The sequence below is a fragment of the Spermophilus citellus genome, assembly GCF_964194105.1.
Source record: "Spermophilus citellus genome assembly, chromosome: 10".
Lineage (NCBI taxonomy): Eukaryota > Metazoa > Chordata > Mammalia > Rodentia > Sciuridae > Spermophilus > Spermophilus citellus.
This window is the reverse complement of record NC_138197.1, coordinates 37,826,086-37,848,429: the sequence shown is the minus strand read 5'-3', so window position 1 is coordinate 37,848,429 and position 22,344 is coordinate 37,826,086. Positions and strand designations below refer to the sequence as shown.

At 41.5% G+C, this 22,344-nt stretch overlaps 1 protein-coding gene across 1 annotated transcript; it reads left to right on the top strand.

Annotated features, from left to right (window-relative positions):
- Positions 1 to 1,860: 1,860 nt before the first annotated feature.
- On the top strand, positions 1,861 to 16,261 carry LOC308658190 (uncharacterized protein; the record flags this gene model as incomplete). The annotated part of the gene is made up of 6 exons (XM_081310799.1): positions 1,861 to 1,941; positions 3,340 to 3,474; positions 3,616 to 3,678; positions 3,828 to 3,875; positions 5,349 to 5,399; positions 16,248 to 16,261. Exons 1-6 carry the CDS (start codon positions 1,872 to 1,874, stop codon positions 16,259 to 16,261), a joined length of 381 nt encoding a protein of 126 aa, XP_081166925.1. The 5' UTR covers positions 1,861 to 1,871.
- Between the last annotated feature and the right edge of the window lie 6,083 nt (positions 16,262 to 22,344).

The window sequence follows — 22,344 nt, the reverse complement described above, 5'->3', positions numbered from 1 at the left end:
AGTGGGGAGGGCACTTTGCCCTCTGGTTCCCTTTCACTCCTTCGTCTGGCTCTTCTCAAAGACCGGAGATTACACATAGCACATTTGAAAGTTAATTCTTCCACATTTCTGTGGCGGAAAATAGTCTCATTTTAAGCCCAATGCAGGGAAAGTGTCCCCTTTTACTACTGGCCTGTGACTTAGTGGGTTATTATCTTTTTGGAGTCCTATTGTTTATTTATTTGCCTGCAAGCTTCTCATGAGCTTCTTGTTTCCCAAGTTCCTATTGTGTTGGGGTTACACCTCATTGCACAGGGCTGGTCAAGGAAATTTAGTTTCCCAAGGAAACAAAATGTTCTCCTGTATGTATTTTTTTCCTTCATTAGAATTAAGTCTCTTGTAATGCCATTTTTAACAAACCAGCAAGCAGATCAGAGAGATAATTGGGTGTGATGGGGAATTGAGGGACACAAGTAATCGAGGGGTTGAGAACACAGGCTCTAGCTTTAGACTACAGCTGGATTTGCTTCCTGACTCTAACATTTACTGTGTTACTTTTCCTAAGTTAACTAACCTCTATGTGCCATGGTTTTCTTATCTCCAAAAGGAAGATAATGAGATTACCTTAGGGTTAGTATTAGGATAAATTAGTATATGCCCACAGCACATAGTTAAGCATTCAATAAAAGTTAGCTCTTATTATTACTATTTTTGAGAGGCTTCTCTCAATATAATATGGTTCACTTTGTGATTTCTGAGAGACAAGAATCAGCTGTGAACTTACAAGGAAAGACCACTGCAATACAATGTCCTCATAGGAGTTTCATGGGAATTGTGCATATCAATTAAAGACTTCCTTTCCAGGTAGAGGTGGTGACTTTTTTGGGTGGGGAGGGTACCAGGGATTGAACTCAGGGATACTCAATCCCTAAGCCACATCCCCAGCCCTATTTTATATTTTGTTTAGAGACAGGGTCTCACTGAGTTGCTTAGTACCTCACTGGTTGCTGAGGCTGGCTTTGAATTAGTGATCCTTTGGTGGCCTTACCTATAAGAGCAGTGGCTGAGATTACAGCACCCAGCAAGGTGGTGTCCTTTGACTGAGCAATGAGGCTCTCTTACATGTGCTGGGCTTTACCCTGGTGTTTCTTATGCCCATTTTCCATGTCTTCTGAGGGTTGGAGTCAGTGTTGCAATCAAAGACATATCTCAGCTCAAGACTGGACCCTGGAGAAAGTCCGTAGCAGGAGCCAGGTCCACACAGTCAAACGTCTTCCATGCTCATGACACCCTTGCAGAGTGAATATCTTTAGGGAATCTGACTCTAGAGGCTGAGTTGCAAGTTTCAGGTCAACCTGAGCAATTTAGCAAAGCCCTATCTCAAAATTAAAAATAAATAAATAAATAAAAAGGGCTGGGATGTAATTCAGTGGTGGAGCACCCTGGGTTCAGTTCCCAGCATGGGGTGTATGTGTGTTGGGGTGCTGGAAATAGGATGCTCTCAAAATCAAAGAAACCTTGATTCTTCTCTGACACAAAGGAAGCTTTTTTGGGGCCCTTTAAAGCAGTCTGTGGCTCCAGCTTAGATGACGAACTTGCAGCCATGGACCAGGAGGAAAGTGTCCTCAGTATCCTTTGCAATCTACTTGCAAACAATCTTATCAGCGATTTCTCCGAACATCCTTCTTGCTTCTCCCTCCACTCAGATCCTGCTTTCCCTCAGGGGCATTCTCTGGAAAGGGCGAGGCTCCCTCCACCCAATGGACCTGGGGAATGCTGCCAGCACCGGCCAGAGGAGGCAGGATCTATAAAAGACCAGCGCAACTGTCCTCCGCTGCCTGCCTTCCCGTGCGCTCTCAACCAGCCTCCTGCCCTCCCGCGGCACCAGCGCCATGCTCTGCAAGGTCCTGATCCTCCTGGTCCTGTGCGCCGCGGCTGTGGCGTTCCCCTCGCTGCGCCCAGGTGAGTACAATGTTGGAGATCTTGGTCTTGGGGAATACGGCTAAAATAATTTTGTGGTGTGTGTGTGTGTGTGTGTGTGTGAGAGAGAGAGAGAGAGAGAGAGAGAGAGAGAGAGAGAGAGAGAGAGAGAGAGATAGATCTCTCCCTGGTGAAAATTGTAAGGTGGTATTGGGTGAAATGTATATGGACTCCGTCTGAGGGTCTTAGGTGGGGATGGATGGGTAGCTGAGCTCTGGGCCTGGGTAGCTGAGTGACTAAGTGATGGTTTAAGTTGTGGATTTCAATTGGCCTCAGGAAGGTGACCAGGCTGTGCCAGGTAAGGTGAGGCCTGAGACTGGAGCTGCTGAGGTTTCCCTGCTGGGTGTTAGACATTATTTTAGTTAATTCAAGCTGAAGGTCCTGTGGCAGGAACCTCATTTCATAGTGGAATACAGTCCATTTTGGAGAGATTTAGCAGCCAGCTGGGTCACAGACAGTGGAAATCAGTGGGTCTGGAAAGGAAGGGTGAAGCATATGAAGAAGGAAAGAAATGGGTGTCTTCCTAAGCAGAGAGAAAGGGAATCTGTCACCCCAAGTTTTCTTGTCCATTTCTTCCTGCTTTCAGGCCCATTTCTCAGGAAGAGAAGTATGTGCTTATTTGCATTAAAATGGTCACTCCTCTGGCCCTCTTCCTCTCAGCTCCTTCTCTGGTGGCTCTGTTTCTGGGAGGCTGGGTTTGGTTCTTCCTGCATTTGGCTGAGGGGTAAAGCAAGGTGAGGACAGTGGAGAACTAGCGATTTGGGCCTCTTGGGCAGCTGCCCACACCTGCCACAGCGACTGCACATCTGTCTCCACTGCAGCCTCAGGAGACCAGCTTGTTGCCTAAGAGTCCTACTTTGCTATGATGCTTATATGGTTAACTAGCCCCACCATTCAGGACATGCTGTGAAAAGGAGCCATAGACATGTTCAATTAATTAAATGAAAACATATTAGAAGTTGCCCAGTTTAGAGGCTATCACACTCTTGCTTGTATTTAGCAATAGCCATTTGCCTTGCTCCTTATCCCCTCTCAGTTTTTGTTTTTAGCTTTCAGGCTCTGGGAAGGACTATAGAGGGAGAGTCTTCTGTGCCAGTCTGACCAGTACATAGGACACGATCAAATGCTCCTTGCTGAACCTACCCCCTCAAAGGAGGATGTGTGGAGGCTCTGACCAGCTCTTTGGCATCAGCTGCCCAGGGAATTTCCTACCTCTGGTAGGATGGAGACTTGTGAGAGACCACCGGGGCTTCAGTAGCCACCTTGCATTCTATTCTTTCCCTAGAGGAAAGGTCTAGCTGGGAACAGGCAGGCATGGAGGCGGCAGAAACATTCTGCAGGAAGGCACTTGAGCTGCTGTTTTCTCTCTGGCTTCTCTAGAATCAACCACTGACCTACTGGAATTGATCCCTGATCTAGAGTTAACCACTGATGGAGAGGTACCTGGGGATCAAGAGCAGACCACATACCTAGAGTCGACCTCAGACATGAACCTGGATGTCATGCATATTTCCAGTAAGTGAGAGTCTCGCTTTAAGGAGGCCTCAGCAGGTGTTTCTGGACCCCTATCTTCTGCATTTCTGAGAATGCCTGCTTTCTTTTTCTATTCCCACCATTGACTAGTGACCACACCTGTCTTCCATTTTATTTTCTCAGAATTCTATGTTGACCTTGAAACAGCCACTGCCATCTATGTGGAAGAAGCCAGTGAGGCCCCAGGTAAGGATTCCTGTCTCCTAATATGCAGAATTTTCTCCCTGACTCCCTACCTCATTACTTAGGAAAGTAATGAGGACCAGCTCTGGTGTCTCCTTGGGGTGGGCAGATGTGGCAACAGGACGGGGCTAATCACTTCCTTTCCTTTTCAGATGATTATAACACATTTCAGACAATGAGCTTTGTGGGTGAAGATTTTGGTAAGTGTAAATGTCATCTAAATTTAGACAAACAGAATAAAAAGGAATTTAAAGGCTTTGTGAATTAAACAGTGGTCCTATCTGCCCAATCCCTCTCACAACTCATGTTTCTTCATTTTTCTTTCTGCCATTTTGTGAAGGTACTATAGCACTTCAATACCTTCTGTCACTGCCAGTAAACTTCAATAGTTTGAAAGATGTGTGAGATTTTTGCTAAAAACAGGCCTTGGGCCTTACCTATAAGCAGACTTTTAAGGAATCTCCTTGTGTCTACAAATAGCAGCTAACCTGTATTCTAGCACTGCTGTAGGCATACTGAAGGATTGCAGGTAGTAGTTGGACAAGTGCAGAAGTTGTATTTTTGGGGAGATGAAGAATGACTATAAAATGGGGTTGGCTGTATGGCTTTAATTTCTTTTTTCACAAAACATAACTTAATTGCTTAATTAAGTGGTCCCTCAGTATTGTACTCAAACTTCCCTACCTCTAGTTGGTTAATAAGTTAATGCTGTCCTATGCCCTGCACTGCATGGAGCAATAGGAAATCTCGTATTTGACTACAACAAGAAGCAACCTCATGGTCCAGACCTGTGTGGTCACTTCTGAAAGCAGGACCCCACTGGTTTCTACCACTGCCTGTGGAGAAATGATTTCTGACTACGGCAATTACCACATAAGAAGCTTCTATTTTTAGTAGGAGGAGAAAATCCAGAAGGTTTTTAACTTTTTAGGTTAATAAATTTTTGTTGTTCCCAACACATGTTTTTCCTTTTGATGAGCCAACTGAATTAACAGTTAAGGCCAGAGATTTTTGTTTTATTTATTTTTTCCTTTCATTCTTAGTTTTTGAGGGATTTTTCTCTAGAAAGATTCCAGAACAGTGTCATGAAGTCATACTTCGGTACTCTGTCCTTGTTTTATACCCTTCCCACCCAGATGCCATGTTCAATAAGCTCAATATATATACTTCTGGCAGATGAAGATATATCCAATTAATGTGGAACTTCTGATTTTAGTCTTTTTTTTTTTTTTTTTTGCACTGGGATTTGAACCGAGGGGAGCTTTTACCACTGAGTTATTACCCTAGCCATTTTTTTAAAGATTAAATTAATATCACTAAGTTGCTGAGGCTGGCATTGAATTTGTGATTCTCCTGCCTCAGGCTCCCCAAGTCTCTGGGATTATAGGCGTGTGCCCCTGCACCCAGCTACTCTTAGGAACCTGAGTGTGAGGGGAGATGAAACCCTTCACCAATCCTTCTCATGGGTGCAGGTGCATCCACTTCCACTGGCAGGCTTTCAGTACTGGTAAAGTGTCTTGGCAGTTAGGAGAAAGGAGGCTTTTGTCCCAGATTCAATGGAGTCCTATGTGTATTAATGCTACTGGAGGCTCTTAAGAGATTCTCTTAAGAAAATTCAGTGTGAGTAATACCAGTTGAAATTGACTGCAAACGATTTCTTTACTTAATTGCAGACCAGACCAGCACTTTTACAGAAAGCAATGAGTCCACTTCAGTGTATCTTTGTAAGTTGCTTCTCTCTTATCTCTGATGCTTTTTGAGGGATCTGATACTCCTTTTAATGCCAGTTTTAATCCCTTGGGAAAGGATCCCAAGCTTAATACTTCCTAGATACTGAGATCAGCTACAAAATCTAATAAGGAGGTTGAAGATAATCTCTTTCCTCCAAGATCTTCCATGTCCAGTTACTTGGAACATTAGCAACAACTAGGATAAACAAGGTCTCTTCCTTGAATTTTTTCCCCCAAGATTTATTCTTCCTATCTCTTCTGGATGTGAGTTCCTGTGTACTCCATGGAATTTTACCAAATGAGTAGGCTGAAGAAAAGGCATCATGTTACCTGATGCAGAGGACATACCACTCCTTTAAAAATTCTGGGGGCTCTGCATCGGGATGTCGTTTTAATACTTCTCCTCACTCTTGACTTTTTGGAAGTCAATAAAGTGTTTTTTTCATGCAATAAAATGGATATCAGGACAGTATGTAAAGTCTCATTTGAAGTACAAGGGGAGGAAGGGAGGGTAAGAAATTAAGTCCCGTGCCTAAGATCACAGTGGTGACAAAAGATGGGTCTGATCTTTTGAGTACTGGGTTATCTAGGTAATTCTGTGTTGTTGTTCTTTTTAATTTAGAAAATGAAGCAAGGTCTCCTTTTGCTGTGACAGTCACTCTGCTATTCAACACTGTCTGAGAAGACTTGAACTTTTGAATCAGCCAACTACTACACTTATTGGATATTGCTTGATTATAGAAAGCTAGTGAAACATGGCACATGCCCAGCTGAGGAGAAATGACAAGCACTGGTCTGGGGTGGGTGTTGTGAATTTTACAGACAGAAGAGGGGCATTTCTTAGTTCTGTCCTACTTAATACAGATTTAATAAATTTTCATTCGAATTGAGTTTTGAGAGTGGTTTATTTTAGGAGGAAAAAAATTGCTTAGTTGCTAATTTCCTTCTTCTTTGATGCTTTATAAAGAAGATCCAATACTTGTCAGGGGCTGCAATAGAGCCTGAAATGAATCTGTGGGAAGTACATTAATTTTCCTATGGCTGCTGTGATAAATTTCCACAAATAGTGACATGAAACAACATGATTTATTGTCCTGTAGTTTTGTAGCTCAGAAGTTTGCAATGGTTCTCACAAGGTAAAGTCTATATGTAGGGGCTGCGTTCCCTTCTGGAGGCTTGTGGGGGGGGAATCCCACTTGTTCTTCCATCTTCAGAGCCAGCAATGGCTACGGGAGTGTCACATCCCTGGCACACACTGGCCCTTCTGCCTTCCTTCCCACAGCAATTTCCAGAAAGCATGAACATCTCACTCCTGTGCACCCAGTATGTCTCACCCAGGTTCTTTGGAGGTGAAGACAGTTACCAGGATATTTTTTGCAAAAAGATACATAGGAGTTTATGTAAAATTAGTTGGTGTTACACATGTTTGTACTTTGAAGTACAAATGTAAGCTGGGGCCGATGAATCCTTTAGGTGGTGTGGACTTGGGTGGGAGAGAAATGGGTTCTGATTATAAGGGCACAGCTCACTATGAACCTCTTACTAATCCAGCTTCTTTTTGTAACATGAGTCAGTTATACCAAATCAACTTGAAAATCCTTTTCTGTTCTTTAATATGTCATAGCAAATAGCACACTAATGTTTGGAATCACTAACTCTTATAATTATTAACTTATTAGCTTGTCTCAGGGAAAGTATGTGTTCATCAAGTGATTTTTTTTTCCCCTTTGATGGTGCTGGGGATTGAACCCAGGGACCTGAGCATTCTAGGCAAGCACTCTACCAAATGAGCTATAGCCCCAGCCCACCAAGTGAATCTTTATACAATAAGCTCTCTCTTTTTATAAATCCCTTTTACAATGAGATTGTAATAGAGCATATTGTATTTTAGGATTCTTTATTCTGTCTCTGTCAAGGCCCTTGTCTCAGGAATTTTCTTCTAAATAGAAAGTAGTTCTAAGTCCTCCATTGATTTCTTTTTTTTTTTATTGTTGGTTGTTCAAAACATTACATAGTTCTTAATATATCATATTTCACAATTTGATTCAAGTGGGTTATGAACTCCCATTTTTACCCCGTATACAAATTGCTGTATCACATCAGTTACACTTCCATTGATTTACATATTGCCATTCTAGTGTCTGATGTATTCTGCTGTCTATCCTATTCTCTACTATCCTCCCTCCCCTCCCCTCCCCTCCCCTCCCCTCTTCTCTCTCTACCCCCTCTACTGTAAATCATTTCTTCCACTTGTATTATTCTTCTCTTACCCCTCCTTTCCTCTTATATGTGATTTTGTATAACCCTGAGGATCACCTTTCATTTCCATGCGATTTCCCTTCTCACTCCCTTTCCTTCCCACCTCTCATCCCTGTTTAATGTTAATCTTCTTCTCAAGCTCTTCGTCCCTACCCTGTCCTTGGTTACTCCCCTTATATCAAAGAAGTCATTTGGCATTTGTTTTTTAAGGATTGGCTAGCTTCGCGTAGCATAATCTGCTCTAATGCCATCTATTTCCCTCCAAATTCTATGATTTTGTCATTTCTTAATGCAGAGTAATACTCCATTGTGTATAAATGCCACATTTTTTTTATCCATTCATCTATTGAAGGGCATCTAGGTTGGTTCCACAATCTTGCTATCGTGAATTGTGCTGCTATGAACATCGATGTAGCAGTGTCCCTGTAGCATGCTCTTATTAGGTCTTTAGGGAATAGACCGAGAAGGGGAATAGCTGGGTCAAATGGTGGTTCCATTCCCAGCTTTCCAAGAAATCTCCATACTGCTTACCAAATTGGCTGCACCAATTTGCAGTCCCACCAACAATGAACAAGTGTACCCTTTTCCCCACATCCTCTCCAGCACTTGTTGTTGGACTTCATAATGGCTGCCAATCTTACAGGAGTGAGATGGTATCTTAGGGTGGTTTTGATTTGCATTTCTCTGACTGCTAGCGATGGTGAGCATTTTTTCATGTACTTATTGATTGATTGTATGTCCTCCTCTGAGAAGTGTCTGTTCAGGTCCTTGGCCCATTTGTTGATTGGGTTATTTGTTATCTTATTGTCTAATTTTTTGAGTTCTTTGTATACTCTGGATATTAGGGCTCTATCTGAAGTGTGTGGAGTAAAGATTTGTTCCCAGGATGTAGGCTCCCTGTTTACCTCTCTTATTGTTTCTTTTGCTGAGAAAAAACTTTTTAGTTTGAGTAAGTCCCATTTGTTGATTCTAGTTGTTAACTCTTGCGCTATGGATGTCCTATTGAGAAATTTGGAGCCCGACCCCACAGTATGTAGATCATACCCAACTTTTTCTTCTATCAGATTTGATATCAAGCTCCTTGATCCATTTTGAGTTAACTTTTGTGCATGGCGAGAGAAAGGGATTCAGTTTCATTTTGATGCAAATGGATTTCCAATTTTCCCAGCACCATTTGTTGAAGGTGCTATCCTTCCTCCATTGCATGCTTTTAGCCCCTTTATCAAATATAAGATAGTTGTAGTTTTGTGGATTGGTTACTGTGTCCTCTATTCTGTACCATTGGTCCACCCGCCTGTTTTGGTACCAGTACCATGCTGTTTTTGTTACTATTGCTCTGTAGTATAGTTTGAAGTCTGGTATCGCTATACTGCCTGATTCACACTTCCTGCTTAGCATTGTTTTTGCTATTCTGGGTCTTTTATTATTCCATATAAATTTCATGATTGTTTTATCTATTTCTACAAGAAATGCTGTTGGGATTTTGATTGGCATTGCATTGAACTTATAGAGGACTTTTGGTAATATCGCCATTTTGATGATGTTAGTTCTGCCTATCCATGAACAGGGTATATTTTTCCATCTTCTAAGGTCTTCTTCTATATCTCTCTTTAGGGTTCTGTAGTTTTCATTGTATAAGTCTTTCACCTCTTTTGTTAGGTTGATTCCCAAGTATTTTATTTTTGGGGGGGATATTGTGAATGGAGTAGTTGTACTCATTTTCGTTTCAGAGGATTTGTCGCTGATATACAGGAATGCATTTGATTTATGCATGTTGATTTTATATCCTGCCACTTTGCTGAATTCATTTATTAGCTCTAATAGTTTCTTTGTAGACCCTTTTGGGTCTGCTAGGTATAGAATCATGTCATCTGCAAATAGTGATAATTTAAGTTCTTCTTTTCCTATTTTTATGCCTTTAATTTCTTTTGTCTGTCTAATTGCTCTGGCCAGTGTTTCGAGGACTATGTTGAACAGAAGTGGTGAGAGAGGGCATCCCTGTCTTGTTCCAGATTCAGAGGGAATGCCTTCAATTTTTCTCCATTCAGAGTGATGCTGGCCTGTGGCTTATCATAGATTGCTTTTACAATATTGAGGTATGATCCTGTTATCCCTAATTTTTCTAGAGTTTTGAACATAAAAGGATGCTGTACTTTGTCGAATGCTTTTTCTGCATCTATCGAAATGATCATATGGTTCTTATTTTTAAGTCTATTGATGTGGTGAATAACATTTATTGATTTCCGCATATTGAACCAGCCTTGCATCCCAGGGATGAATCCTACTTGATCATGGTGTATAATTTTTTTGATATGTTTTTGAATCCGATTCGCCAGAATTTTATTGAGGATTTTTGCGTCTAGGTTCATTAGAGATATAGGTCTGTAGTTTTCTTTTTTTGAAGTGTCTTTGTCTGGTTTAGGCATCAGGGTGATGTTGGCCTCGTAGAATGTATTTGGAAGTTCTCCCTCTTTTTCTATTTCCTGAAATAGCTTGAAAAGTATTGGTGTTAGTTCCTCTTTAAAGGTTTTGTAAGACTCTGCTGTATACCCATCCAGTCCTGGGCTTTTCTTAGTTGGTAGTCTTTTGATGGTTTCTTCTATTTCCTCTATTGTTATTGGTCTGTTTAGGTTGTCTATATCCTCCTGACTCAATCTGGGCAGATCATGTGACTTAAGAAATTTATCTATGCCTTCACTATCTTCTATTTTATTGGAGTATAAGGATTCAAAATAATTTCTGATTATCTTCTGTATTTCTGAAGTGTCTGTTGTGATATTGCCTTTTTCATCCCGTATACTAGTAATTTGAGTTCTCTCTCTTCTTCTCATCGTTAGCATGGCTAAGGGTCTGTCGATTTTATTTATTTTTTCAAAGAACCAACTTTTAGTTTTGTCAATTTTTTCAATTATTTCTTTTGTTTCGATTTCATTAATTTCAGCTCTGATTTTCATTATTTCTTGCCTTCTACTTCTTTTGCTGTTGTTTTGCTCTTCTTTTTCTAGGATTTTGAGATGAAGTATGAGATCATTTATTTGTTGGTTTTTTCTTTTTTTAAGGAATGAACTCCAAGCAATGAATTTTCCTCTTAGAACTGCTTTCAATGTGTCCCATAGATTCCGATATGTTGTGTCTGTGTTTTCATTTAACTCTATGAAATTTTTAATTTCCTCCTTGATGTCTTCTAAAACCCATTGATCATTCAGTAACCTATTGTTCATTCTCCAAGTGATGCATGATTTTTCCTTCCTTCTTTTATCGTTGATTTTCAGTTTCATTCCATTATGATCAGATAAGATGCATGGTATTATCTCTACTCCTTTATATTGTCTAAGAGTTGCCCTGTGACATAATATATGACCTATTTTTGAGAAGGATCCATGTGCTGCTGAGAAAAAAGTGTATCTGCTTGATGTTGGGTGACATATTCTATATATGTCAATTAAGTCTAGGTTATTAATTGTGTTATTGAGTTCTATAATTTCCTTATTTAACTTTTGTTTGGAAGATCTGTCCAGTGGTGAGAGAGGTGTGTTGAAGTCTCCCATGATTATTGTATGGTGGTCTATTAGACTCTTGAATTTGAGAAGAGTTTGTTTGATGAACATAGCTGCGCCATTGTTTGGGGCATATATATTTATGATTGTTATGTCTTGTTGGTATATGGTTCCCTTGAGCAGTATGTAGTGTCCCTCTTTATCCCTTTTGATTAACTTTGGCTTGAAATCTATTTTATTAGATATGAGTATGGACACTCCTGCTTGTTTCCACAGTCCATATGAGTGGTATGATTTTTCCCAACCTTTCACCTTCAGTCTATGTATATCTTTTCCTATCAAATGCGTCTCCTGTAGGCAGCATATTGTTGGGTCTTGTTTTGTGATCCATTCAACTAGCCTGTGTCTCTTAATTGGTGAGTTTAAGCCATTAACATTTAGGGTTATTATTGAGATATGGTTTGTTCTTCCAGCCATATTTGTTTATTAATGTTACTAAACCTGATTTGTTTTCCTCTTTGATTACTTTTCCCCCTTTACTGTCCTACCTCCCACTGTTGGTTTTCATTGTTATTTTCCATTTCCTCTTCCTGTAATGTTTTGCCAAGGATTTTTTGAAGAGATGGTTTTCTAGTTGCGAATTCTTTTAACTTTTGTTTATCGTGGAAGGTTTTAATTTCATCTTCCATCCTGAAGCTTAATTTCGCCGGATACATGATTCTTGGTTGGAACCCATTTTCTTTCAGTGTTTGAAATATGTTATTCCAGGATCTTCTAGCTTTCAGAGTCTGTGTTGAGAGATCAGCTGTTATCCTGATTGGTTTACCCCTAAATGTAATCTGATTCCTTTCTCTTGTAGCTTTTAAAATTCTCTCCTTATTCTGTATGTTGGGCATCTTTATTATAATATGTCTAGGTGTGGATCTCTTATGATTTTGCACATTCGGCGTCCTGTAGGCTTCTAGGATTTGGGATTCTGTCTCATTCTTCAAGTCTGGGAAGTTTTCTTGTATTATTTCATTGAATAGATTGTTTATTCCTTTGGTTTGGAGCTCTGTGCCTTCCTGTATCCCAATGACTCTTAAGTTTGGTCTTTTAATGTTATCCCATATTTCTTGGATGTTCTGCTCATGGTTTCTTAGCAGTCTTGCTAAGCTGTCTATGTTCTTTTCAAGTTGAAATACTTTGTCTTCATTGTCTGATGTTCTATCTTCTAAGTGATCTACTCTGCTGGTAGTATTCTCAATTGAGTTTTTAAGTTGGTTTATTGCTTCCTGCATTTCTAGGATTTCTATTTGTTTGTTTTTTATTACCTCTATCTCCCTGTGTAATTGATCTTTTACTTCCTGGATTTGTTTATGTAGTTCCTTGTCAAAGTGATCTTTCATTGTCTGATTTTGCTGTCTCATGTCTTCCTTGAGACTCCAGATCATCTGAAGCATGTATATCCTGAACTCTTTATCTGACATTCCATCTGTTGCAGCTATTACCTCTTCTAAAGTTCAGTTGACCTGCACTGCTTGTGGTCCTTTCTTTCCTTGTCTTTTCATACTGCTTGCGTTTCTTTCTGCTTGGTGAAACTGTTGTGTTTTTGAAATTTTCCCTCTATTTATTTATATTGCTCTTGTATAAGTGAAAAATCTCCCTTGCAGGGCAGGTAGTGGCTGTGATCTTCCTCCAATTGGGGTGATCTGTCTACCACGCTGGCGGGCCGCTAGGTCTGCTCTGCCGGTCAGTCGCAGGTCCGCCTACCCTGCAGGCACGTGGGGCAGCTCTGTCACTCTGCAGGTTGCTGGGCCTGACTTGCCGGTGGGTCGCAGGTCCGCCTACCTTGCAGGTGTGGGGGGGGGGAGGGGTTGGCTCCGCCCCTCAGCAGGCCGCTGGGCCTGATCTGCCGGTGGTCACAGTTCTGCCTACCTTGCAGGCACTGGGGGAGGGGGCGGGCCTGCCCCTCAGCAGGCCGCTGGACCTGTTCTGCTGGTGGGTCGCAGGTCCGCCTACCCTGCAGGCGCGTGGGGCAGCTCTGTCACTCCGCAGGTTGCTGGGCCTGACCTGCTGGTGGGTCGCAGGTCTGCCTACCTTGCAGGTGCAGGGGGAGGGGGAGGCTCCGCCCCTCAGCAGGCCGCTGGGCCTGATCTCCTCCATTGATTTCTTTAAATTTCTATTCTGTCAATCACCATTTTTCCTTTTTTATTCCCATTAAAAAAATTTCCTGCAGATTTCAGCACAGAATTTTATGATAGACCATCAGAATGATTTATGAAATTTAGTCAGGAAAAAGGGCTCTCAAAATAGGCACTCAATAGAATCTATCTAGGAAAGAAAAGAGATTTCATTTCAAGTTCAAGTGCCTCAACTAAAAGTGGTGTCCTAGAGAAAGTTGGGGTGGTGGTGTGCATGCGGTGCAAAGAGCTGACCCTGGTGTAAGTGGCACTTGAAGCCCTGGGCTTAAACAAAGTCCCTTAGAACAGTGTGGATTTCAGGAGAAATAAGTCCCTTGAGACAGCCCTGGGGAAACTTAACATGCAGAGCCGAAGGTGAGGAGTACCAGGCATGTCACTACACTCAACAGCAGCTTCAGGAAAAGCCTACCTGTGGCAGGTAAAGCCTGAGTTGAGAGTTTTTTGTAGGTTTTTCTACAATACATAGAAAATGTTCACAATATTTCTGATTGTACAAATTAGTCGATACTAAAAATTAATCGCACAAAACATTATTAATTATATAATATTTAATATAAAATTCATACAATTTATATGACAATGTAAACATTGTGTAAATTTTGACAATGGTGCAGACTATTCTGTTTTTGTAATCAAGAAACTCCCCAGTTTTCAAGGATTTATTTTACTTAAGACAATTTACATTTCATGTAATTATTGATATGTTAAGGCTTAAGTCTGTCACTTTAATTTATGTTTTTCATTTACTTTATTTTTTCCCTGTTTTCTATGCCTAGGCTTCCTCTGTTACTTGGACTTTTTCTTTTTCTTTTTTTTTTCAGAATTTCATTTTGGCTTATGTATAGTATCTCCCCCAGCCCTGGTCCTCCTCCTGTATTGGAGATTAAACCCAGAGGTACTCTGTTTTTGAACTACATCCCTGTTATTTTTTCTTTTAAATTTATTTTATTTTATTTAAGTTTGAGACAGGGTCTTGCTGAGTTTCCAAGTCTGGCCTCAAAGTGTGATCCTCTTACCTTAGTGTCCTGAGTTGCTGGGATTATAGGCGTGCGATACCATACTCCATTTATCTATTGTATTTTTGAGTGCATTTCTTTCTTCTTTTTTTAATCTTTTTTTTATTATCTACACATGACATTATAATGATCTTGGCAATTCATACATTTGTATCATTGGGGTATAATTTCTCATTTTTCTAATTGTACAGACTGCAGAATCACACTGGTCATAGAGTCACCTATATACATACATCAATCACAATGTCTATTCTATTGAGTGCATTTCTTTATATATATTACTTTTAGTGGATGCTGTAGGTTTTATAACCTATCACTTATATAACATATAAATTATAAGTTAAGCTTAAAGTCTACACAGAAGGATTTATGAAATTTAGTCAGGAAAAAGGGCTCTCAAACAGGCACTCAATAGTGTCTATCTAGGATAGAAAAGAGATTTCATTTCATGTTCAAGTGCCTCAACTAAAATTGGTGTCCTAGAGAATGTTGTGGTGCCTTTAGAATATTTAATTAAAGGTGTTAAATATATAAAGGTGTGATGTTCAGGGTAGAAGTCTTGGCAAAAGATATAATTTTGTGTCCCTGGTACATTACATAATAACTGAAGCCATAGGAAAGGGTTTTTCTTTTGGTAGTAGAGATTGAACTCAGTGATGTTTCACTTCTGAATTACATCCCCAGCCCTTTTATTTTATTTTATTTTTTTAAATTTGAGGCAGGCTCTTGCCAAGGCTGGCCTCGAATTTGTGATGATCCTCCTGCCTCAGTCTCTTAAGTCTCTGGGATTACAGGTGTGCCACACTATACCCAACTCAGAAAGGATAAGTTTTTCTAGGGAGATAGTATGTAGCAAGAAAAGACAAAACACTAAAACAAAATGAGAAGATTTCACAATTCCTTGACTAGGTGGAAGCAGATGTGTCTGCAAAGGAGACACAAAGTGTTAGCTCCTGGATGATGGGAACTGACTTTGAATTCATCATTCATCCTTAACTCTTAGAGAATTTTTGATGCATAAAAGGCACTCAATATTTGATAAGTGAGAGAAGTGAGGAGTGTAGCAACCAGAGAATTAGAACATAAAACAGATACATGTTCTCGCCAACGACCTGCACTGACGAGATGAACTGGGTTCAAAAGATCTGGCTGCAATATTAAGAAAAGGGTGAAAAAGCACAGGATACAGAAGTACTTTTCTTATCGAGGGCCAGACTGCTCTGTGACCTCAAGGAGCCTCTTCCACGCTGCAAGGCAAGAGAGTGTGCACCTGGAATCTCTTTATTTATAGGGAAAAGGATTTTTGATAGAATATTCTACACCAAATAAGGCAGGGGATAATGTTTCAAAGAGGGTTGCCAAATCCCATTGAGTGATGCTCAAGTCCAGAGCTGAAGCAAACTTCTCTGCCAATCAAGGTGGAGGCCACTTGCTTCACATAACCCTTGGCCTGTGAAGCTAGATCAAACACCCCCTTTACTCAAGGCTGAGAGAGGATGCTTAGCTCATGGGCAGGGCAGCCTCCCACAGCATGTGGTATCTTGGAAGCAAAGAAAAGAGAGGGTTCTTTTCCTTTTCCTTCTCCTTTAAATTTTTTTTTTTTTTTTGTACTGGAGATTGATTTCAAGGGTGCTTAACCTCTGAGCCTCATCCCCAGCCCTATATATTTTTTATTCAGAGACAGGACCTTACTGAGTTACTTAGGGCCTCACCAAGTTGTTGAAGCTGGTTTTGAACTTAGAAAAGGTGAACTAGAGAGGTTCTAGACTGGGAAAAACTGCCAAAGACAGGGTATGATTAAAATGTTATTCTAAAAATGTAGGAATGAGAGCCTAAAGTTGTCACACTATTTTCTTGTAGTTTTTTTTTTTTTTTCTTTTTCTTTAGATACCAAGGATTGAAGCCCGGTGCACCTAACCATTGAGCCACATCCTCAGCCCTTTTTATGTTTTATTTTGAGACAGAGTCTTGTTAAGTTGCTTAGGGTCTTGCTAAATTACTGAGCCTGGCTTTGAACTTGTAATCCCTCTGCCTCAGCCTTCTGAGCCCCTGTGTAAGGATTTTGGCTGTGGAAATGTACAAGGCAGTGTTCCTCTGGTGAGCAAACTTCTGGAGGGTAACAGACACCCTGTTTCCCATGGTTGGAATATTCTGTAGTTTCTCCCAGGAACTAATAAGATGACTAATAACATTGCTCAATGTCTAGCTGGTAATGTCCTTCATGAGGAGGCTCTGGCTAGAGTCAGCCTTGACACGAATCTCAAACACTCATCTTTTGGGGATAAAGAAACTCTCTTGTTAGACAACACAATTATGTCTCTGCACCCTAACCTGCCTGCATAATCGTAACTTTATACAATGACAATATGTACTAATGATGCCAATGACCTAATGTAACCTATGGATATAAATAAAGCTGGCAACTCGGATGAGCATCCTTTTTACCCCTGCGCTTTGATTATGTCTCTTTTTGTTTTTCTTTATACCCCTGGGATTATAGATGTGCCCCTCTGTGCCCAGCTCTTGTAATCTTGTAATTTTGGTTTCCCTGACGTCTTTTGGTAGGTTTGATTTGCTTAATTTAACAAACAGGACACTAAAATGGAAGGGGTTGACCAAGCTGAAACCAAAACAGAGAACATGTGTAGGACAGCACAAAGCAGCACCCCTTGCTCAGTACCCAAAAATGTCTAATGTCCTAAAATCTCCTTCCCGCAAAAATCGTGCATTGCATGTTCTGGAAAACATGAGAACATATAAGTTCTGGTCCACAGCTTGCTCCTTACCACTCTCCTGTGGAGTCCTTTCCTCTAAGTATCTCAGAACCCCTTACAAATTAACAATCCTTTGTCTCCCATGAATTTAGAAACTTTCTGTTATGAGACCACCAGGGTTCCTTGCCTGCACAACTCAATAAAGCTCCTTTCTGCCTGGCTACATCTGGTATCAGAGTTTCTATTGGCATGCCCCAGAGACAACCAGCACCCAGCACCTGCAGGGTGAGGAGAACAAGGCAATTGAGGGAAAGCCTAGACAATGAACTGAGTGTCCAAGCTCCTACCTGAACAGTGCCAGCAGTGAGCATTCTGCTTGAAGATCAGGAGACAGAAGGGTCCTTCTGAAGGATCAGAGCATGTGGAGATCCTCAACAGAACAGCTTCTAGGCTGCCAGATCACATTACTGGTTCTCCAAAACTCAGTTCTAACTTCAGAGTTTTCTGATTCTCATGTCTAACTCCTAAGCATGAACAGAAAGCAAAAGATCGCTACATATTTGAAGAAAATCTCCAATACATTACTATCAAAGAAACAGAAAAAAGGGGGTTCATAGGGGAAGATGATATGAGAAGAATAAAATTAAGAAAGGATAATAACTGGGTGCAGTTATTATCAGGCTTGTAATTCTAGCTATTGGGGAGGCTGAAGCATTAAGATTGCAAGTTTGAGGCCAGCCTGTACTACTGGGCAAAACACTGTCTCAAAATAAAATTGAAAGAAAGCAAACAAACAAACAAACAACAAAAGGTTGGGGATGTAGCTCATTGGTAGAGTACCTGGGTTCAATCTCCAGAACTGTGAAAAAAAATGATAATACTTTGTGAGGGATAAGATTGGATATTGCATCTTGTTTTTTTGTTTTTGGTACCAGGGATTGAATTTGGGGGTGTTTAACCACTGAGCCACATCCTCAGGCCTTTTAAAAAATATTTTATTTAGAAATAGGGTCTTGCTGAGTTGTTTAAGGCCTTGCTGAATTGCTGAGGCTAACTTTAAACTCATGATTCTCCTGTCTCATCTTCCCATGCCACTGGGATTACAGGCACATGCCACTGCCCCCAGCTAGATCCTGCGTCTTTGAAATAAGGACAGGATGCTATTAAATAAAGGATTAAACACACACACACACACACACACACACACACACAGTGGCAATTATAAACTTGAATGATGATCAGTTCTAGCAGATGAAGTTAAGAAATTCCACCATAAAATTGAACAGAAAGGCAAGGAGATATTCTATAGGTGAGAAAAAAATTTAACTAACATGAATTTCAGACAAAAAAAAAAATCCAGAATATCCTGGGAAAGAAATGACCAATAAAGCACTACATTTCATGATGTATTCAATATGAAGTCTCCATATTGACACTTACCATTTGTAGCTAGTACCTAGTGCGGCAATACAAAAGGAGGCTCACATTCTCTCTCTAAATATTGACAAGTTGTAAACCAAGCTAGTTGCTAGCTAGTTACTAGGTTACACCCAAGACCTTCAGACTGTTTGTTGGAGATTGCGCTCTGACTAAGCCTAGACTAAAAGAGCCTTGTGTTTCCCTGCACCACTCTGATCCATGCTGAGGTGTGAGAAGGGGAGGGGGCTGGGTATTTTGCTAGGATAGGAGGTTGGGCCCCAGGACTGATCTGGTCAACCTCCTGAGAGCCTGCATGGCAAATTTTCCTCTCTTGCACCTCCCTTCTGATTTAGTATTTCTAGGAGTTTCTAAGCACTCCTTAAAACCACACCACTGAACACAGGAGTGCAGGGAGTGCAGCTGAATTGGGGGTGGACGAACCTGACGCCCTACATGTGCTCTTTGTTTGATTTCAGGAAACTCACCCATTTCTTGCCCCTCTGGTGCCCTAGGACAGAAGATTCATTTTTTCTGTACATTCTTATCTTGCATCTTCAGGCTTGTAGGGCTATAGTTCAGCCTACAGCACTCTATCATAATTCTTGCTTTTTAAATTCACTTGATGCACTTTAAAAACATCTACTAATGAGAGTAAAAGGAATAAGCCATCTTTTGGTTTTGGTTTTTATGTGGTCCCCTTCTAAAGTGCAGAGTGCAGGGAATGGCCCATCTTGGAATTCTGAGTGCCCAGCACAATACATAGAGGAGACTCACATCAATGTACATCAGATTACATGATGTTCTCCATTTTCATCCACTTACCAACAAAGGCCATACTTTCATTCTTATTTATGGCTAAGACTCCATTATATATGTATACTGAAGGATGTGCAAAATAGGCCCAAGGGAACCTCCTTTATCTAGGACTGTTCCCCTACCTGCCCTCCTGCTATGTGTGTGGGGACATCCCAGTGGTTAATTGGAGCTTTTGTCATTGAAGCAAGATAAAATAGGAGCTCAGGCCTCAGCAGGAAGGAAGGCAGGAAGGCTAAATGGGGAAAGCACACACATAGGAATATTCACCTGGCCCCTGCCTATAGCTGAACTGTCTGTCTTCAGTACTGAAACCCCATGATCTTTATCTGCACTCTTTGAAAGACATGGAAAATAACAATCCCCAAGGAGAAAGGGAGAGTAATGGTCTCTGAACTGTTGCAACTTTCCTTATGTACAACCATTCTCCTGACTGCCCAAGGTCTCCCTCCAGCTACAACCAACACATTTCCTGCTAGGACTCAGCCCCTCTAAATCCTATAAAACTCAGACCTTTATTGTAGCCAGTTGCCATTTTTCCCTCTTGAAAATGCTTAATGAAGCATTGCCGGTCCACTGAGGCCTGCCTCCATTTTCTTTTTCTTTTTGCATTCTCTTTCATTTACTGTCGCGACCCCCTTGCCCGCAAGGAAGACGCAACACCGGGAATCTTCTTACAGCTGTTTATTCAGGCTCTGCAGAGTTCTTCCTCCCCCGGAAGCCCCTCCCAGCCTTAATAAAGTATCCGAACACCCAATGTGAAGCTGCCACGTGGAGCTTTCTCATAGGGTGTCAAAGAACCAAGTGCCAACTCTCCCAAAGAAGGAGTTGTTTGTCACAGACCACAACGAGGCCGGCGCCATCTTGTAATGGCGACCGGTCTGAAGAAACGGCTCACCACAGTTCCCCCTTTTGTTTTCTAAAAACAACACAGGCGAGAGTAGAGGTCCTATCCCACTGTGCAGAAGTGGCTGCATAGTATGGCTCAGCACATACTTATATATTTCTTGCAGATAGAATGGAAAGTTACCAGTAGGCGGGAGCAAGGGCGGGGGGAGACAGAAAGTTCTTGTTAACTCATACCAAGCCTTCAACCAGGAACCTTATCGGACCCAAGCAGGTCAAGACGTTCCCACATGACCGTTATAGGCTGAATAATATGAAAACAGACACCACAAGTCCTTCAAGGCCTGGTGAGCTGCCTCAAGGCCTTGTGAGCTGGCCTCTTTGACGTGCACAACAAGAAACCAGGGCTGGATCCAAGCCCTGGGGGCCGGGGGGAGTCCGTGCCAGCAGTTCCCCCTCTTTTGTTTGTGGCACGTCAAAGGGAATCAAGTAGCCCCTGTCTTAGGTCGTTCACTGCCCTTACAGTGCTTACCCGTCTCTGGGGAGGCCCCATTCCCCTGTCTTAGGTTGCAGTGCAAGCGTGAAAGTTGCCCGTCTCTGGGTACTACAAGATCAGCTCGTTGTTGCCAAGGCGTTTAGTGGTATCTATTCAGCCAGTCATTATTAGGTCTTTAATTGGTTCCGGTTCAACAGGGCATAGAGTCAGAGGAGAGGAATAATAAAAATAAGGAAGAAAAGGGGGCAAAAGGAGAAAGGCATGAAGCAGGAATCATTGTAGAAAAATCATCTTCGAATTGGTCGGAGACAAACTTCAGTAAGATCATCTTTGGTTTGTAGGCATTGATAATGGACCTGTATTGGCTTAGAAGTCAGAATGTTAATTTGGTCTTTAATAAATTGTGTCATTCTCTTGACAAGGCAGGGGCCTACAGCAGCTACAAGAAGGAGACCGAAAAGCGGTCCCATTACAGTGGACATCAAAGGAGTCAGCCATGGGGTATTTTTAAACCATTGTTCAAACCATCCTTGTTGTGCTTCAAACTCCTTTTGTCTTTTAGCCAATCTTTCCGTGACCTTTTCCATAGTTTCACGGATTACCCCAGTGTGATCTGCATAAAAACAACACTGGTCCTTTAAGGCTACACATAGTCCTCCTTCCCTTGGGAATAATAAATCTAGTCCCCTCCTATTTTGTAACACAACTACTGAGAGGGAAGTGAGGGACTTTTCCAAAGCAGTAATAGACTTGGCCATGGCTGTTAAATCCTCATTCATAGCCATTTGTAGATTTAATAATTGACCTCCCTGCACATAGGCGGCTGTCCCGGTTCCTATTCCAGTTGTTATTCCACCTATGCCCAATAGGAGGGCAATAGTCATAGTTATGGGTTCTCTGGGGAGCCGAGTATGTCCCTCAAGGCGTCCCAGGACGTAGTCTGACCCATGATAAGATATCCTCGGCCATAGTTGTACCAACACACAGAAATCAGTAGTTGTATTTAAGACTGCCATGGAAACACAGGGAGTTAACCCAGTATTGCAAGCAAAATAGGACCCTTTGGGACCCCACAAATAATCAGATTGAGATTGATTTATTAGTCGGGTGATGTTGCAGAGATGTTGGTGTGAAAGCGGTACCTTTCCCAAGCAAACCCCTTGTCCCATGACCTCCGTGATAGTTAACTTACAGCTGGGCAGAGAATAACATTTAGGATCTGTAGTGGTATTAGAGGATAAATTAGACAGTATTGCTACCCCCTCATAATAGGGCGGCCTGGAGGTCAAGTATAGCCAGCAATCTTGGGTCCTGTTAGGATTAGTGGCCTTGAGAGCGAAAAAAGCTCCTCGGACCAAATTAAGAAGACGATCTCCAGTTCCAGGGTGTATGGGCTCAGGGGTATAATCAAAGGTTTGATAGCCCATAGTTATTGTTTGACCACTGGGGGAAGGTTTTAATGTTGGGGCTATGGGCTGTTTGGGTCTAGATGAGGCCTTTTGGTCTCCGAGCACCTGATTGGGTCCTATTAGACTCCCAGTAGGCTGTTCTGTGGTCAATTTGAGTCGAAAAAGCAGGCCAGGATTGTACTGTCCGGGGGTGTAAATACGCAGCCCCCAGAGATATCCTCGAGTCCAATCTGTTTGTTGTTTTCCATTGGAAGTATAAACTGAATAGTAATATTTGATTCTCCCTC